Raw genomic sequence first — 15148 nt, forward strand, 5'->3', positions numbered from 1 at the left:
AGCAGCAAAGACTAGGACTTGAACAGGGTTCAAAAAAGAGCTAGATAAATTCATGGAGGTTAGGTCCATCAATAGCTATTGGCCAGGATGGGTAGGAATGATGTCCCTAGCCTCTGTTTGTCTGGAAATGAATGATAGGAGAGGGATCACGTGATGATTACCTGTTATGTTCACTCCCTCTAGGGAATCTGGCATTGGCCACTGTCGGAAGACAGGATACTAGGCTAGATGGACCATTGTTCTGACCCACTATGGCCGTTCTTATGCCTAGAAGGCTCAATGCCTTTAAAGTCCCTCCCCCCTTAAAGGCTTGGTTAATCAGGTTTATTACCTGCCTATCACCCAGCCAGGCATCTCAATCTGGGCATTAAGCTTCCCTCTTCTGACCTTTCACCTGAAACGTGTTCTCAGTTTTCTCTGTCTCGGTGTTCTCCATACTCTTTCCACAAGCAAGGGTTGCTAAAGAATGGTAATTCTTATGAACCAATATCCCCTCCTCCCTCAAACACTGAGCCCATTTGGCCAAATTTATCCTCAGAGTCAGGGCCGTAACAAGGATGGGGCAAGCGAGGCACTCGGCCCAGGCGCATCATAATCGGGCACAAAGACACAGTGGCTGTGTCTACATTGGCAAGATTTTGCACAAAAGCAACTGCTTTTCCGCAAAAATTTGCTGCCTGTCTACACTGGTCGCAAGTTCCTGCGCAAGAACACTGACGTTCTAATGTAAGAAATCAGGGCTTCTTGTGCAAGAACTATGACACTTCCGCTCAGGGATAAGCCCTCCTGCGCAACTGTTCTTCCGCAAGAGGCCAGTGTAGACAGGCAACATCAATTTCTTGCGCAAGAAAGCCCGATGTTTAAAATGGCCATCAGAGCTTTCTTGCGCAAGAGAGCGTCTACACTTGCACAGATGCTCTTGCGCAAAAGCACATCTTTTGCGCAAAGGCAAATGCCAGTGTAGACGCTCTCTTACTCAAATACTCTAACGCAAAAACTCTTGCGTTACAGAGTATTTGCGCTAAATCGTGCCAGTGTAGACGTAGCCAGTAAGTAAAAATATTAAGCTGCAAAAGGAAAGAGCATGATGGATGGTAACTTAAGGAGAGAGGGTGCAAGAATTCCTAGTGACAGCACTGTCATAACTTCCATGTGAGCCAAAGGAGTCTGACCAGGGCTGAATTTAACTCACCAATGCTCAGCATGTTTCTAAGATGCTGCCCACCTCCAGGACAAGAACCCTACACAGCTTCCCCTGCCAACATTCAGCGCCCCTGCCACAAAGCAGCTCCTGTCAAGGAGCAGGCTGTGCACAGTTGTGAGGCACCCAGAAAGCAGAATATTTATTCCTCTTCAATGAAAAAATCCCCCAATCCCAGGAGATTCCTCTCAAGACTTTGTAAAACTACTGCCACATCAGGGCGGTCAGCTCTGTCAATAATAGCTTTGTTTGGCAAGGTGTATTTTAGGATGACAAGGTAGGTGCCTCAGACATTCAGAGAATCACAGGCATGCCAGATGAACTGTCATAAGTGGCAACTTTTACCTTGTGTAATAGGAAGGCAAAGTTAAGAGGCTGCTGAACTGCTGAAACCACATTTGCCCCATTACATGCAGCAGGATATTATGTGCATCCAGTGCCCTCTGATTTGCCCTTCGTTACTCTGGCAGTGGATTCCTAGTATCGGGTGTCAAAGAACTAGAGGTCTTTGCTCTAAAGCATTTGCTACTTAGAAAGACCGGCAAAGATCACAGATACGAGCTGTTTACTCTGGCAAGGTCCTGACCACAAATATTTCCATACAAAGATTAGGTAAATTAGGAGGAATTATCACAGGTCAATCAAAGGCTTGAGCCTGTAAGGCATTTTGGGCCTGATCTAACACAGCATTTAAGCACCCAAGTGCTCCTACTGACTCAACAGAATGACACATATTTAAACCTTGAGACACTTAATATGGCTGTACAGTTATACTGCCCAAGTCAGCAAACTGAATAAGCATTAGGGTATGTCTACCAACTGGCTTGGGCTGTGGGGCTGTTTAATTGTGGCTCAGATGTTTGGGCTAGGACTGTAGTTTGACCTCTGGGACCCTCGAACCCTGCAGGTCCTAGAGCCCAGACTGCATCCCCCAGCCCAAATTTTGACAACTGAGTCAGTTGGCACCTAACCACAGTGGAGACATACACTTAGTGGCTCAGGTAGCATAATTTTACAGCCACATTTGGTATGCACTTAACATGCTGTAGGGTGACCGTATTCTCAAAAGATAAAAGCTGGAGACATGCAGAAGCCTTGCCCCACTCAGCGGCCTTGCCTTTGCTCTGCCTTCCCTGAGGCAATGGCTTCTGACCAGGAGCTGTGGTAAGAACCATGCAGGGACTCCAGGCTGCTGTGGGGAACCCCAGATCCTCCACTTGTCATGGGTGGGGGACTGCATGCCTGAGAGGAGGCCCTGGCCTGTGATCCCCTCCCAGGGCAAGCATCCAGGGCGGGTGGTGGGTTCAGGGCCTCCCAGATGGCTCTTACTACTGCCTAACTCTGGCTTCTGGCCTTGCAAGGGGGTAGGGCCTCAGGGTCAGAAGAGAGCAGGGCCTTGTATGGGGGGGCACAATGGCCCACCTCAGCTTGCTCCCCTCCCCCCATCAAGAAGAGGCTGGCACCATCCTTGAGCTACAGGCAGGAACACCATGGTATTGCAGGGCATCTGTGACAAATGATGTCCTGGAATCATTCAGCCTGGAACTAGAACTTGAATGCTGCTTTTCAGGACTCTCCTGCTCAGTTCTGGATTGGTGGTTCCCCTTGTCTCAAGGTTTTAACTTCTGAGGGTTTTACTTAGGTACAGAAGAGTCATCTGCTTAAGCTTGCTGTGCCAAATTAGACTATAGATCACAGGCTGCTTCTAGGGGTAGTAGCACATGGAGCACCACGGGTGACCATTAGAGATGGGCTAGATCTGGAGTTGGAGCCTATGGATGTTGAAAAATACTGAACTCTAGGATTCTCTATAAACACTCCTATTTCTCCAATTGGAATACTATTGGTCTATGTCACACTATAGGGTTTTTGCGTAAAAACCCATGGATCGTCCACACATCAAGCACATTTTTGCGCAAGAAAATCTACAGTCAATCAACAGAACAGAGGGCTTTTTGTGGTGTAGGAATACCTCCTTCTATGAGGCATAACTCCTTTTTTTCTTGCACAAAAAGGTGTGTGTGGACGCTCCACAGGGGTTTCTTGTGCAAAAAGAGCCTATCACAAAAAGCACAGGTGCTCTGATGGCCCTTGTGTGAATGGCAATTAGAACTTCTTGTGCAAGAGTGTCCATGCAGCGTGGATGCTTTCTTGTGCAAAAGCACATCCCTTTTGCAATGCGCTTTCGAGGTGTGGATGCGCTTTTGCGTAAGACGTTTTTGCGGAAGATCTCTTCTGCAAAAAGCTTCTTGTGCAAAATCCCTGCAGTGTAGACAAAGCCTCTAAGTAAGGTCAGATCCATACTCATAAAACTTTTCACTCAAACTTACATCCAGATGGTGCCTAGTCCAAACATGGGTGTGTAGAGAAGGTTCAAGGACAAAAGACGACCCTGTTCGGAGGTGGAGGAGGGGAAGTGAATGCTCCACCTTAGCAGCCCAGGAAATTGAAATTTTCACAAAAAGGAAGGGAGAAGTGAAGGCCAGGGCCCTCATCACCTCTGAAGTGGGCTGCTCTGAGTGTATGAACTCACTCGCACGTGAGGGAGCAGGCTGGACTGTCCAACCAGCCAGTATAATGTGGGTTCCAATCTTTAGCAGAAATGGACTCAGGAACAAAGTCAGATGCATTTCATTTGCTTTTATTTAATTTAAAAAAATCAAAGTCATTGCAATCCCAGTTAAATACAGAGATTTACAAATAGGTCCAAAACAGGACTAAAATATTCTTTGAAATGCTTTACCTTTAAATATTGTGCTTTCATAGATACATAAGAAAATTAGCATATAAAAATACTTTACAAGGAATACACTCTAATATATGGATAAAAATACACATTTAAGTAATGCATTTCAGTTTAGTATCATTCAAAATGCATAGGAAGGGATACAAGTACCAAGTTGTTTTTTTTAAAGCCTTTAATAAAAGTCTTCATTAAAAACCCATTAGAAGCCCACACTGAGCTTCTGCCTTTTAGAATATTGCATATAAAAACACTTTCAGCTGTACTGTCAATGCTCTGCAGTATCAGTTATGGCACGTTATCTAGTTATGGCAGCAATGGTATGGGGTATTGCATACTTGAGACGACAATGGTTGCACCTACACAGAGCTGGATGAGACACACATTTGTAGTTTGGCTAGAGTACGGTTATGGGAAATAGTCCTGGCTCAGCATTAATAGGACAATGAACATGTCAAAACTACATGGCTTACTGAATACATAAGCAACAAAAAAAATAAGTCAAGTGAGAACATACAGGAGGAGAGGCCGGGTCCGTTAAGAAGAGATTTTTAAAGGACATTGCCTCCCCCTATAAAAAGCCAGGCTCTTACGACATTAGTTCAAAAAATAAACCATAATAAAGTGCAAATACATGAAACATGGAGCAGGCGATCACATTTGCTGTGTGAAGAAACTGACACGTACCAGCATTTTTGTGTTTGGAGACGAGAAAGGAAGAGATCACGTCCTTGGTTGCATTGCAACTAGTGTGCTGCAGGCAGATTTTTAAACCAATTCAAATATCACACCCATATCTTCTACAAGGAGTCAGGCTGGGTGCAGGGAGACACAGGGTGAGGAAAAGCTATCAAAAAAGGCATCGTGCTTACAAACCACAGAAAGGTTAACGATAGGCAAAGGAGGACAGCTATGGCAGACTAAAGGGAAGTGTCCCAAACCCATCAGAGACATTGAAAAAAAGTGTACACACTTGTACTTGCACTAAGGTGACCCAATCTGGGGCACACTTGGGAACTGGAAACACAACATCAATCTAGCAGAGAGCTTTTTGTGCCAGCATTTGGCAGGAGACAACAAGGATTTATTTATTCAAAACACTGAAAAAAATAACCCCAAAGTTGGCCTGAGATGAATGTTGTTCAGCTATTTACTTGGAGGAACAGCCCAGGTTTTCAATGAGAGGAATCTCTGTGACGGTCTATGAGAATAAGAGGGCTAGTGATTCGGGAGAGCCATTCAGTGGCTTCCCTGGACTCTGTTCTACTAAGTGCTCTGTAAAAATGAATGAAGAAAGTTAACTCCAAGACACAATTTGGTTGTCTAAGGGGCAAAGTGCTTCCTTGTATTTACAAAGGGGTGGGCGAGGATGGTGGGATTTCTAGCTAGAGACAGAGATGCTGATCCATCAAACAGATTTAGCTTCCAAAAGAAAGGTCACTTAGCCACTAGCAAGTGAGTATTAAGATGTGTTTTAAATCGGGACATCCCAGTGTGGCTGACTGTTCCAATGAAAAGGGGATTTTTAAATGTCAAATTTAGTGGTAATTTTTTAAAGAGGCCTGGGATGAAGTAGGGTTTCCTTTCAAAGAAACCACAATTTGTTTCACTCTTACTGTACGTGGTTAATAAAGCAAACAACAAAGCAAAATAAAATAAAATAGCACCACATGTGTGTTTAAAAGATGGTCAAGTCCTTTGGGAGGAGGGTGTAGGAGGGGCAAGGAGTTGACCCACTCTCCATGAACCCACGCACAGTGAAAGCTCAGGCCTACTGGAGTTGAACGATGACTGAAGAATGCCCTGCCAAAGGTGAATTACCCTTGATGCTATTTTTCTGCTGTCAGCAGCCTATTTTACCATTTGCATTAACCAAAGTCCAAGCTGCTCCTCTGGTTTAGCTTGCACCTTCAAAGCAATGCCTGGTGGTCTATCAATCACAGCTAACTGCAGACCCATGGTGTCATTGGAAGTTATATAACATACAGCATTACAGTTACCAGTGCAAAAACAGAAAACCACAATGGATACTCATCAGCTTTTCCATGATGGCAGGGCCCAAAGGTACCTTCCATTCAAATCCTCCCTCCTCAAAGTGTCTGCATGCTCGTTTTGACCTCCACACCCAAGGACTGCGGGTCTAACAACTCCCCGTCAGTCTCCAGTTGGGCATTGGCAGCGAGTGCCAGAGGGTTCCGACTAATGACTAGGTCCAGTTTGTCTCCTGCCTCAGAAATCAGTGGAACAGCCAGACAGCAGTCAAAGTCTCTTGTTCGAATGCGATTTACCTGCCAGCGGAGGTCAGGGATTGTAGTGAGAAAGAACAAAAAACACATTTGTTAATAGCAAATCCCAAGTAGGCCACTAGAACTGAGACCTGGCCCTGGAGTGGAGTTCCTAGAAATAAAATAGTTACTTAACTTTGTCACTATTGTTCTTCGAGATGTGTTTCTCATGTGTGTGCGTGGCATGTGCATGATCGTCAGGAGACTTTTCCTCAGTAGTACCTGTGGGTCAGCTGTAGTACCCCCCAAGGTGACATCTCATGGTGTCATATTTATAAACCCAGCTGACCCAACTCTCGCTTCAGTTCCTTGTTCCTGGAACAGTCCCACAAAGGAGAGGCAGGTGGGTCTGGGATGGATATGAGCAACACATCTCAAAGAACAACAGTTACAAAGCTAAGTAACCATTCGTTCTTCTTCGAGTGATTGCTCTCGTCCATTCCAACATGTGACTAACCAACGGTTTGTATGGGGCTGTGTGGGGAACAGAACACTAGGGAAGAACTACTTGCAGAGCAAGAAGTCAAAAGCTCCAATGACTGTCATTGGCAGAAAGAAGGAACTGAGGCGGGTCAGCAGGGGTATATATGAACACCACAGGGGGCGCTACAGCTGACACGAAGGGCACCTCTAGGGAAAGGTCTTCCAATGATTGTGCATGCAGCATGTATGCACACATACTGGAATGCACATGAGCAATTGCTCAAAGAAAAAACAATTTGACCTCAGGCCCTGAAATTCCTTCAGGATGCATAAAATTTACCAGGGTTGTAGGATTGGAGCACCAGTCAGATTTAATGCACCACCTACTTCAGCTTGTTTCAGCAGATCTTAGATCAGGGACCAAAACAGAACCTTTGCTGGCTTTGAAATGCTTTCCTGCTCCCTATTATCATCATGCTGCTCTAAAGACCACAACAGATATTCCTCCTATCCGCACAAGCAGCAGCAAGTCTAAATTTTCATTTTATACTCAGTTAAAGTCTTGTCCTGATTCACAGAGATTCTGAGCCCCTGTAGTTCCCACTGACTTTATCTGTAGATGAGAGTGCAAAGAGTGCTCAAGCAACTCTGGGGTGAGAGAGAGGGAAAAAAAAATCACATTTCTAGTCTTTCATGTGTTTCAGTCAGTCTCTCTGCAGATAGAAGAACATCATCTTTCTTCAGATGAGCATTTGGTTTGTAGGCACCTCTCAGATTATATTACACACATTCACAATTTAAAAAAATACACATGCATTGTTGAGACTTCTAGAAACAATTTTCTTCCAGAGGTCTGCAGAGCACAACATATGTGCAGAGAAGGTTTTTAAAGCATTCTTTGGAGACTGCAACCCCTCCCTGCAGGACTCCGAGGAAAGAACTAGCTTTTCCAGCAGTCTTCAATGGAAGTTCAAACATGCTCCATGGTGAAATCAACCTCAATATAAATTACCTATAGGCAAACCTCTCCCTCCTGGGATTAGTAGATGAGCTTGATGTAAGGAGGTCTTCAGGGTTAGAGAATGGAATTTCCCTTCCACCTCAGCCCCCGTTCCCTACAGCTGAAATGGCATCTGTAGCAAGACTGGACCTCCTTTACAGGGCAGTGGAAGGTGGATCCATGCAGCTCCCTTCCATAGGCTCCTGTGGCTCAGTAAGTGCCCATGGAGCTGTGCTCAAGGACACGGGATAGGCTCCCCAATTGTCAGTTGGTACCTTTCTGTGAAATAGCAATAGTTCCAAGGTAAAAGACCCCTTCATAACTATGGAGGAAGGAGTGGCAGCATTTACTCCTTACTGAGAAGTGACCTATGAAGACCTTTAGACTATCTCAGCAGTGGGCAACCTGCAGCCTGTGGTCCACTGTGGTTCCACCTGCAGCCTGCGGACCCCCGGTTTGTCCCCCTTCTCCACACACTTCTCACATACTAGAGCTCTGCACTTGCTACTCTTCTCCCTCCCAGCACTTTTGGACCACCATGATTCATGCTCCATCCCTGCTCCTCCTCCCTCTCTCCAGAGCTTGAATGCCATGAATCAGCTGTTCAAGCTTTGGCAGGGAGGGAGAGGAGTGGGGCCAGAGTGCAAATCAGCAGATTTATGGTGCTCCAAAAGTGCTCGGGGGGAGTAGGAAGCTTGGGGCTTCAGTGCCCTAGTGTGCGAGAGGTGTATGTGTGGGAGGGAAGGGACAGAGTAGGGGAGGTGAGCCACAGGTGGGACCCCAGTGGGCTGCGGGCCACAAGTTGCCCACCACTGACAATCATGTGGCCCACTCACTAGTCTTGGTTGCCCATCGCTGCTCTAGATCATCTTCATGTTCAAGCATCTTCATTGCCCCCTTCTCTGTGCGTCTTCCCTTTGGCTTCAACAATATCAGTATTTCTGCAAAGTCCTCATCCAGTAAAACACTCAACACGAGGACTACAGAAAACAACTGTGTCTACTTGTAGGTCTACAACAGACCAAGACACTGAAGTTGGGGATTCTCAAAGTCTCTGCTCCCTTTAAGATTTCACCCACATGCAGAATGCTTTTTGGCTTCGTGTATATTCTTGCACCAAACGTCTCTTTGAAGCTGAGAAAGAGCAGTGATATAACAACCAGCTAGCTATGGACCATCACAAGCACAAAGAAGATTCACTGTGGTGCTGCCAGTGTTTCAATTACCTGATGTAAATAATATATTTGAGTTAATTTGGGCACTGATCCTGCTTTGCACTTAAAATTAGTAAAAATAAAAAATGTATGAGAGTTTCAAGACTTCCTTATGAGAGTTTCAAGATTCCCGGTCTGGTTACAAACCTACACTGCCATGTGGCAATGCCATGTCTAAGCTGACTGTGCTCTCCATACTGTTATCAGAGTTGGGCTTGCTGCATAATAGCTATATACTTAAGTCTCTTGGAAATATTTAAAGCCCAGCTCACCCATACCCCCTTGTTACTCTCTCCTTGGTGATCAAATATATCTGCATAGGTTGTTTACTGCATAATGTATTTAGTGTCTGCAGCAAATATTCAGTGGATCAGGAGTCATTAGGGAAGAGAGTCTAGAAACAACTCTTCACTGGAAGAATATGTTTTCTAGAATTCACTGTGCATACACAAAATGGTTATGTTCTGAACTTCAAGCATACCATTTAAATCCACTTTGGACCATAGACTGTCTTCCTTTGACTGATGCTTGAAACTCTGTCTACCTGAAATTTCCCCCTAACCCATGAGGAAAAGGATGAAAAAGACTTTCCGCCTAGCAGTAGAGAGAAATCTAGGCCGTGCAGTTTGGTTCTGGGTGCCAGTTTCCCCAAAATAATGTGAGATTCTGATTGGCAGATCAAGTGCATCTCTCAGGGTAAAACTCTAGCTAGCTTCAGATGCACTATTATGTTAAGTGCTGAGTATCTAGCTGCCTACCTACTAACTTTTATAAAGTGAGTGTCACGTTAATGGATTCTTACAAACTTCTCTCTCCTGCTCAGTCACTCACTCACTCATTTCCGATATCCAGAGCTGTGCTTTTCATTCATTACCTGAAGAACTCTGTCGTAAGGTTTGAGGCCACATTGATCAGCTGGCCCATTGGGACGGATCATATTTACATAGACACCCTTCTCCAACAGGCCATCAGAGACGCTGAATCCAAAGTCGTCACTCTCTGGGTCCTTGTGGAGTGTCATCTGCATAGAAAGGCATCGAACAAGAAATTTCAATGCAGCATGAGTAGTAGATACATGAAAGAAGCATGGCAGAACTCCTCAGGTAACAGGTATAGTACAGTCTTGTGATTCTGCTTTGGGTCTCCCGGTGGCGTTTTGCTTGGTCTCGGTCGTGAATATTGCTCATCAATTAATATTGGGAGGAGTATAAATTAAACGTACGCACATGCTGCCAGCTGTTGATACAGGCCACGTGTTCTGATGCTTTGGCAATGAGCACATAAATCACAAACAAATCTGCCCTTGCTTGGGGGAGAATAAGAAAGTTTAAGTAGAGTAATAAATTGCAACATTTTGGATCACCTACAGCTTCTATATTAAGTCACAAAGGGGTGGACAGTGCCCATCAACTAATGGAATTTTTCATCAGTGGTGCAAGTCATATTTGCTACTACGGGCATCCTGTGTGCCCAGCAGGCACGTTTATGGCACTGAAAATGTGAACAAAATTAATAACCAAACATGAGTGTTTCCAAGCAAATAGCTGAATGATGACAACTCTAACAGACTTTTAATTTTGGTGGCTTATTCAATAGCTTGCTTCAGAGACACCACACTGATGAGCTTTAACATCATGAATAAAATGTTACACAATTATAAAGCCACACTCCCCTCAATATTTGGTTGATGTTCATGATTCGTGATGGTGGATTGGGTGTGACTGAGCTGCAAACTAGTACTGTTTTTAGCTTTGCCCAATTACCACCGCAACCTGCCTTGCTCTTTCCTGGAAGCACCAATATTAGGAATTGCCAGACTATGGTGTTATCGGCACCATAGCCAATCGCTGAGTCAGTAACACCAGATTCATAAGAGTGCTGCCTACGATAAAAGTTCAGGCAACAGCTATTGCCTCATTCCTGCTTCTCAAGGACCAGAACACATGCTCCGCCAGGGATTCAGACAGCAGACATTAAGCCAGCTGCCTTGGGTCAGATCAGAGAAGAGATGCTGTACTGTGATGAACCCACTTTAATCCTTTCTCCTCTCCTCTTCCCTCCATTCCAGCAGTAAAGGCAGCTCATTCACCAGTGAAAGCAATATTTCTGCCTGACAGGAGACAGACCAAGGCAATTCTTTTCAATGCCCCCAGCCAGAGAGCCAACTCAGCCAGCAGCTAAGCCAGCGCACTTTAGTTGGAGTGCTCTTTTGGAAACACAGTTGGGAATTGTGGGGTTGTCAGTGCAGCATGTCCACCAAGATTAAAACTGTAAGGTGCTGCCACCACTATCATTAGATACCTCTGATGAATACCATTGCAGTTTCCCTTTGCCCCTAGGAACTTGGGGCATGTCTACACTGGGGCATGTTCAAAAACAAGGCGGCGAGTGTCCACACTACCAAGCCCATTATTTTGAAATAAGGGGCCTGTTATTTCAAAAACAACAACTCCAGCTCGTGCAGAGGAATGAGCTTATTTCAAAATAGTTATTTTGGGAGTTATTATTTTGAAATAACTTCCTTGTGTAGACATAGCCTTGGTGAGCAGTAGCTGTGCTCTGGCTCTTCATTAGACTTTGGCCTAGTCTGCACTTCAAACTCACAGAGGAGGGTGCAAGCCACAAAGCTTGCACTGGAATTCTCCCAAAGTTGGTGACTGCAGTAGAGACATAGGGTCAATATGTCTAAATCCATCTCTCTAGGGGAGCAAAGGCCTCTGTGGCTGTGTTCTACTGAGAGGCCACCTTCCCATTAAGCTGACCCCCTGGGGACATTTACCAAAGAGATACATGATGCATTCATTTAAACTGACATTTGAAATGGTTTGCTTGACCCAAATGGAATATAGTCCATGTTGGTAGTGGTAGGGAAGGGGAACATCCTGTCCCCTCCAGTTTCTGTTAAAAACTAACCAATTTTTCTTTTCATTTTTCAGTTTGGTGGCTGATCTAGGAAAAATATAAATGAACTATTGGCTCAGATGTAGACATGACGTCTCTTATGTAGGGAACGAATCATAGAAAACCCATTTCCCAGCAGAATATTTCTCCTGCTGCCCTCTTTTGCAGGGAACACACAGTATAATGGCACAGCCCCTGACAGTCTCTCAGTGCAGGTGTTTCTTCACAGTCTCCATTGTAACTACAACAATGTTATTTCTAACTGAGGTATCCCTGGAGTAACACTACAGTGAACTTTCTAAACACAGACCTTGTGCAACTCAAGAGGGGTCGGAGACATTATTTCCTGCACTTCCTCCTTAATCTTTTTCATCTCCAGATTCCGCTCATTCTTCTTAGTGGGAGTGATGCTGCTGTCACTCTGCTCTTCACTGCAGCAGGTAGAGTTTCCTTTCCTCAGTGGGCTCAATCCTGACTCGCTAACAGAGTCCACGAGCAGCTTGCTCCCTTCCAGGCCCAGACTGTGCACACTCCCTGTCATGATGGATGCCTGCAGATAAGGGGGTAAGTTAATTCAAATGGGCTAAATAGAAGTTTGAGTGGTAAGAGACTGATGAACCCTAGAAGAACAAAAGCAACTGAGAGAGAAACAGATGACACACAATGTTCAGCACCAACAAGAGGAAACACAATCCTGACCCAAATGCTATAGGAGCCACATACAGAAAGGGCAGGCATCTCTACAAATGCTCATTGTTTCTTGTCAAAAATCTTTAGCCAGTTTTTTGCCCATGAAAAAATGGAGAGCACATTTTTTATAAAAATCACGTGTACATATATATTTATATTACATACACACATAAATAAAATGTATATTTTACACACATACATATTTTATACATACACACTCAAGGACCAATATAATATAAAAGGAAAGCTGAAATTAGTGCATATCTAGTTCATATTCCCTTCACACAACCATCAACTTCCTAGGAGGAGTTCAAGGCTACCTTTTCATACATTCATAACACTAGTTAGTGGAACAAGCTATTATACAGAAAGGTAGAATCAAAGTCCTGTAAGTTTTCAATACATCAAAACATTCAAGTTATACTGTCAGCTATAGGTTATTTAGAGTGAGGTTGGGCTTTCCAGACAGAGAAAAGGTTCTGATTTTGGAGAAGTGAACTTTTAGCTTCTGAAACTGGTTTTCCTCTTAAATGACAAGTTTCACTTTTGCTTTACAGAAACTCAATGTCATTCTATGAGCGTCTTGGAAAGGACAGTAAAGGGTCTGAACAACTGACCATTGTAATCCATGGACAAATAGCAGAATGGGGAAGCACTAGGAGAACAATACTGGCACATACATTATTGGGGAAGATGTGGACAAACTGGAGAAAGCTCAGATGAGAGCAACAGAAATTATTCCAAGTCTAGAAAACATTGCCTATAAAGGGAAGACTAAAAATACTGGGTTTGTTTAGAATGGAGAACAGAAAACTGATGGGGGAACATGATAACAGTTTTCAAGTCCATAAAAGGTTGTTATAAATAGAAAGGTGATAAAGTATTCTCCTTAGCAACTGAAGAGAGGACAAGTAGTAATGGGCTTGAAATGCAGCAAGACAGATTTAAATTATACATTAGGGAAAAATTTCTGACTTCAAGAATAGTTAAGCACTGGAACTAATTATCTAAGGAGGTTATGGAATCTCCACCACTGAAGGTTTATAATAACAGATTAGACAAACATCTGTCAGGAACAGTCAGATAATATTTAGGTCTCCCTCTGTGCAGGGGACTGGACTGGACGACTTATCGAGATCCCTTTCGGTCCTGCATTTCTATGATTATGGGGCATATTATGGCTTCTTCGTTATGGAGGCACACTGGAAATTCCTTCCTCTTCAGCATCCCTGTGCAGAAAGAGTTCAGAAGGCTTCAAGACAGCACTCTTTGAATGTGAGGAAGTGAGAACCACTAGCACTGCAGGCAGAGCTAAATACCTCAGAGATGGTGTGTCAACTTACCCAAGGAAATGTGAAGATGGGTGATAGCCAGCAGCAGGAGGCAGACATGGTGGAACACATGCTACAAAAGGATGGAAGGGTAGTTTCTTGGCTTGTTACCATCGGTCTAGTTTGCTAGCTTGCTCTGTTCTTACGAGCAGGAGGAGAACTGAAAGAGATCAAACTCTGGTTTTGACCCTATACCTGCTTCCAGAGTTGCAGCATGTTGCATGTGCATTTGCATGCAATGGCCAAGGAAGTCAATACCGTAAGTTCCACAGCAGGTTTTCCAGCAAGAAATCAAGGTTTTATCAGCTGCGCTGGAACAATTTGTATAGTGGGAGCACTGACAGCCATTGAACTGAACTGTAAACTCTGCATATCATGGAAATCACTTCAAGCCAGGAGGTGCATCAGCTCCCCCATTAACCTGAAATTCAGCACCTATGGATTTTATGTCAAGAGATGGAAGCCTTCATTTTGAAAAATTGATCAAGCCTTTTAACAAAAGTGAATGCTATGAAATTAGATAGCATTGAGGACCAGTCATCCTCATACCAAGCCTTTAAAGGCCACTGTAAGCAGAAAAGTCTCTATTTGGTAATGTTCAATATATGGATCAAAGCTAAGGATTGAGTCCAGAAATTCGTGTGTGGAACCTTGACTAGCTCCAGGTCTCACACACTATTTCAATTATTAATGACAATTTTAACTCCAAGGTTCATGCTCAGAAGGGCAGAAGTTCACTTAAAATGTCAACAGACACAAGAAAGAAAATGAGAGGCAGCAAATAGCAAAGCTCAGGAGTTGTAACTCTAAAGCAGACGGAGCTGGGTCACTGACAGGTGGGATTGAACCTGGGACCTTAGACGTGAAAGCCACGAGCCTCTACCACAGGAATAGGCAAGATAACCTCTGCAGGCCCAATTCAGCCACCAAACTGATGGATCCAACCCGCAGATGCCCTGCTGCTCCACATCCCAGGCCAATCAAGACTTGGAAATGGGGGAGCGCATGAAGTCTCCTCCCCTGCCAGGGGTGCACAGCCTCAGAGGGAACCACCAGCTTTTTTAAAACAGCTGGCGGTTCCCTCTAGCTGCCATGTACCCCTGGCAAGGAGGGGGCAGGGGGCATGCTCACCCTGGCCCCAGATCCAACAGCTGGCAATTCTTTCTAGGCACTGGTGGCGGGGCAAAGACTTCATGCACTCCCTTACTCACAGACCAATCAGGGTCTGTGGGTGGTGGAGCACAAGAAGTCTCTTGGCCCTGCCCCTTCTACCTGAGGCCCCGCCTCTTCCAGGGCAGCCTGGGACCACTTCAGAAATTTGTCAGGTGGCCCCCTTTTAAAAATGATTGCCCACCCCTGC

At 44.6% G+C, this 15148-nt stretch overlaps 1 protein-coding gene across 4 annotated transcripts in view; it reads right to left on the reverse strand.

Moving 5' to 3' along the window:
• Positions 1-3826: 3826 nt before the first annotated feature.
• The window catches only part of GRIP2 (glutamate receptor interacting protein 2), a 529887-nt gene continuing 518565 nt past the window's right edge, over positions 3827-15148 (reverse strand). For all 4 annotated transcript variants that reach the window (XM_075938764.2, XM_075938768.2, XM_075938763.2 and 1 more), the window contains 3 exons: positions 12078-12317; positions 9741-9887; positions 3827-6232 (listed from right to left, as the gene is read on the reverse strand). In XM_075938764.2, the coding sequence (XP_075794879.1) occupies positions 6035-6232; positions 9741-9887; positions 12078-12317 (585 nt within the window). In that variant the 3' untranslated portion in view covers positions 3827-6034. The remainder of the gene's footprint in view (positions 6233-9740; positions 9888-12077; positions 12318-15148) is intronic.

The sequence above is a fragment of the Pelodiscus sinensis genome, chromosome 11 (assembly GCF_052426305.1).
Source record: "Pelodiscus sinensis isolate ZL-2025 chromosome 11, ASM5242630v1, whole genome shotgun sequence".
Taxonomy (NCBI): domain Eukaryota; kingdom Metazoa; phylum Chordata; order Testudines; family Trionychidae; genus Pelodiscus; species Pelodiscus sinensis.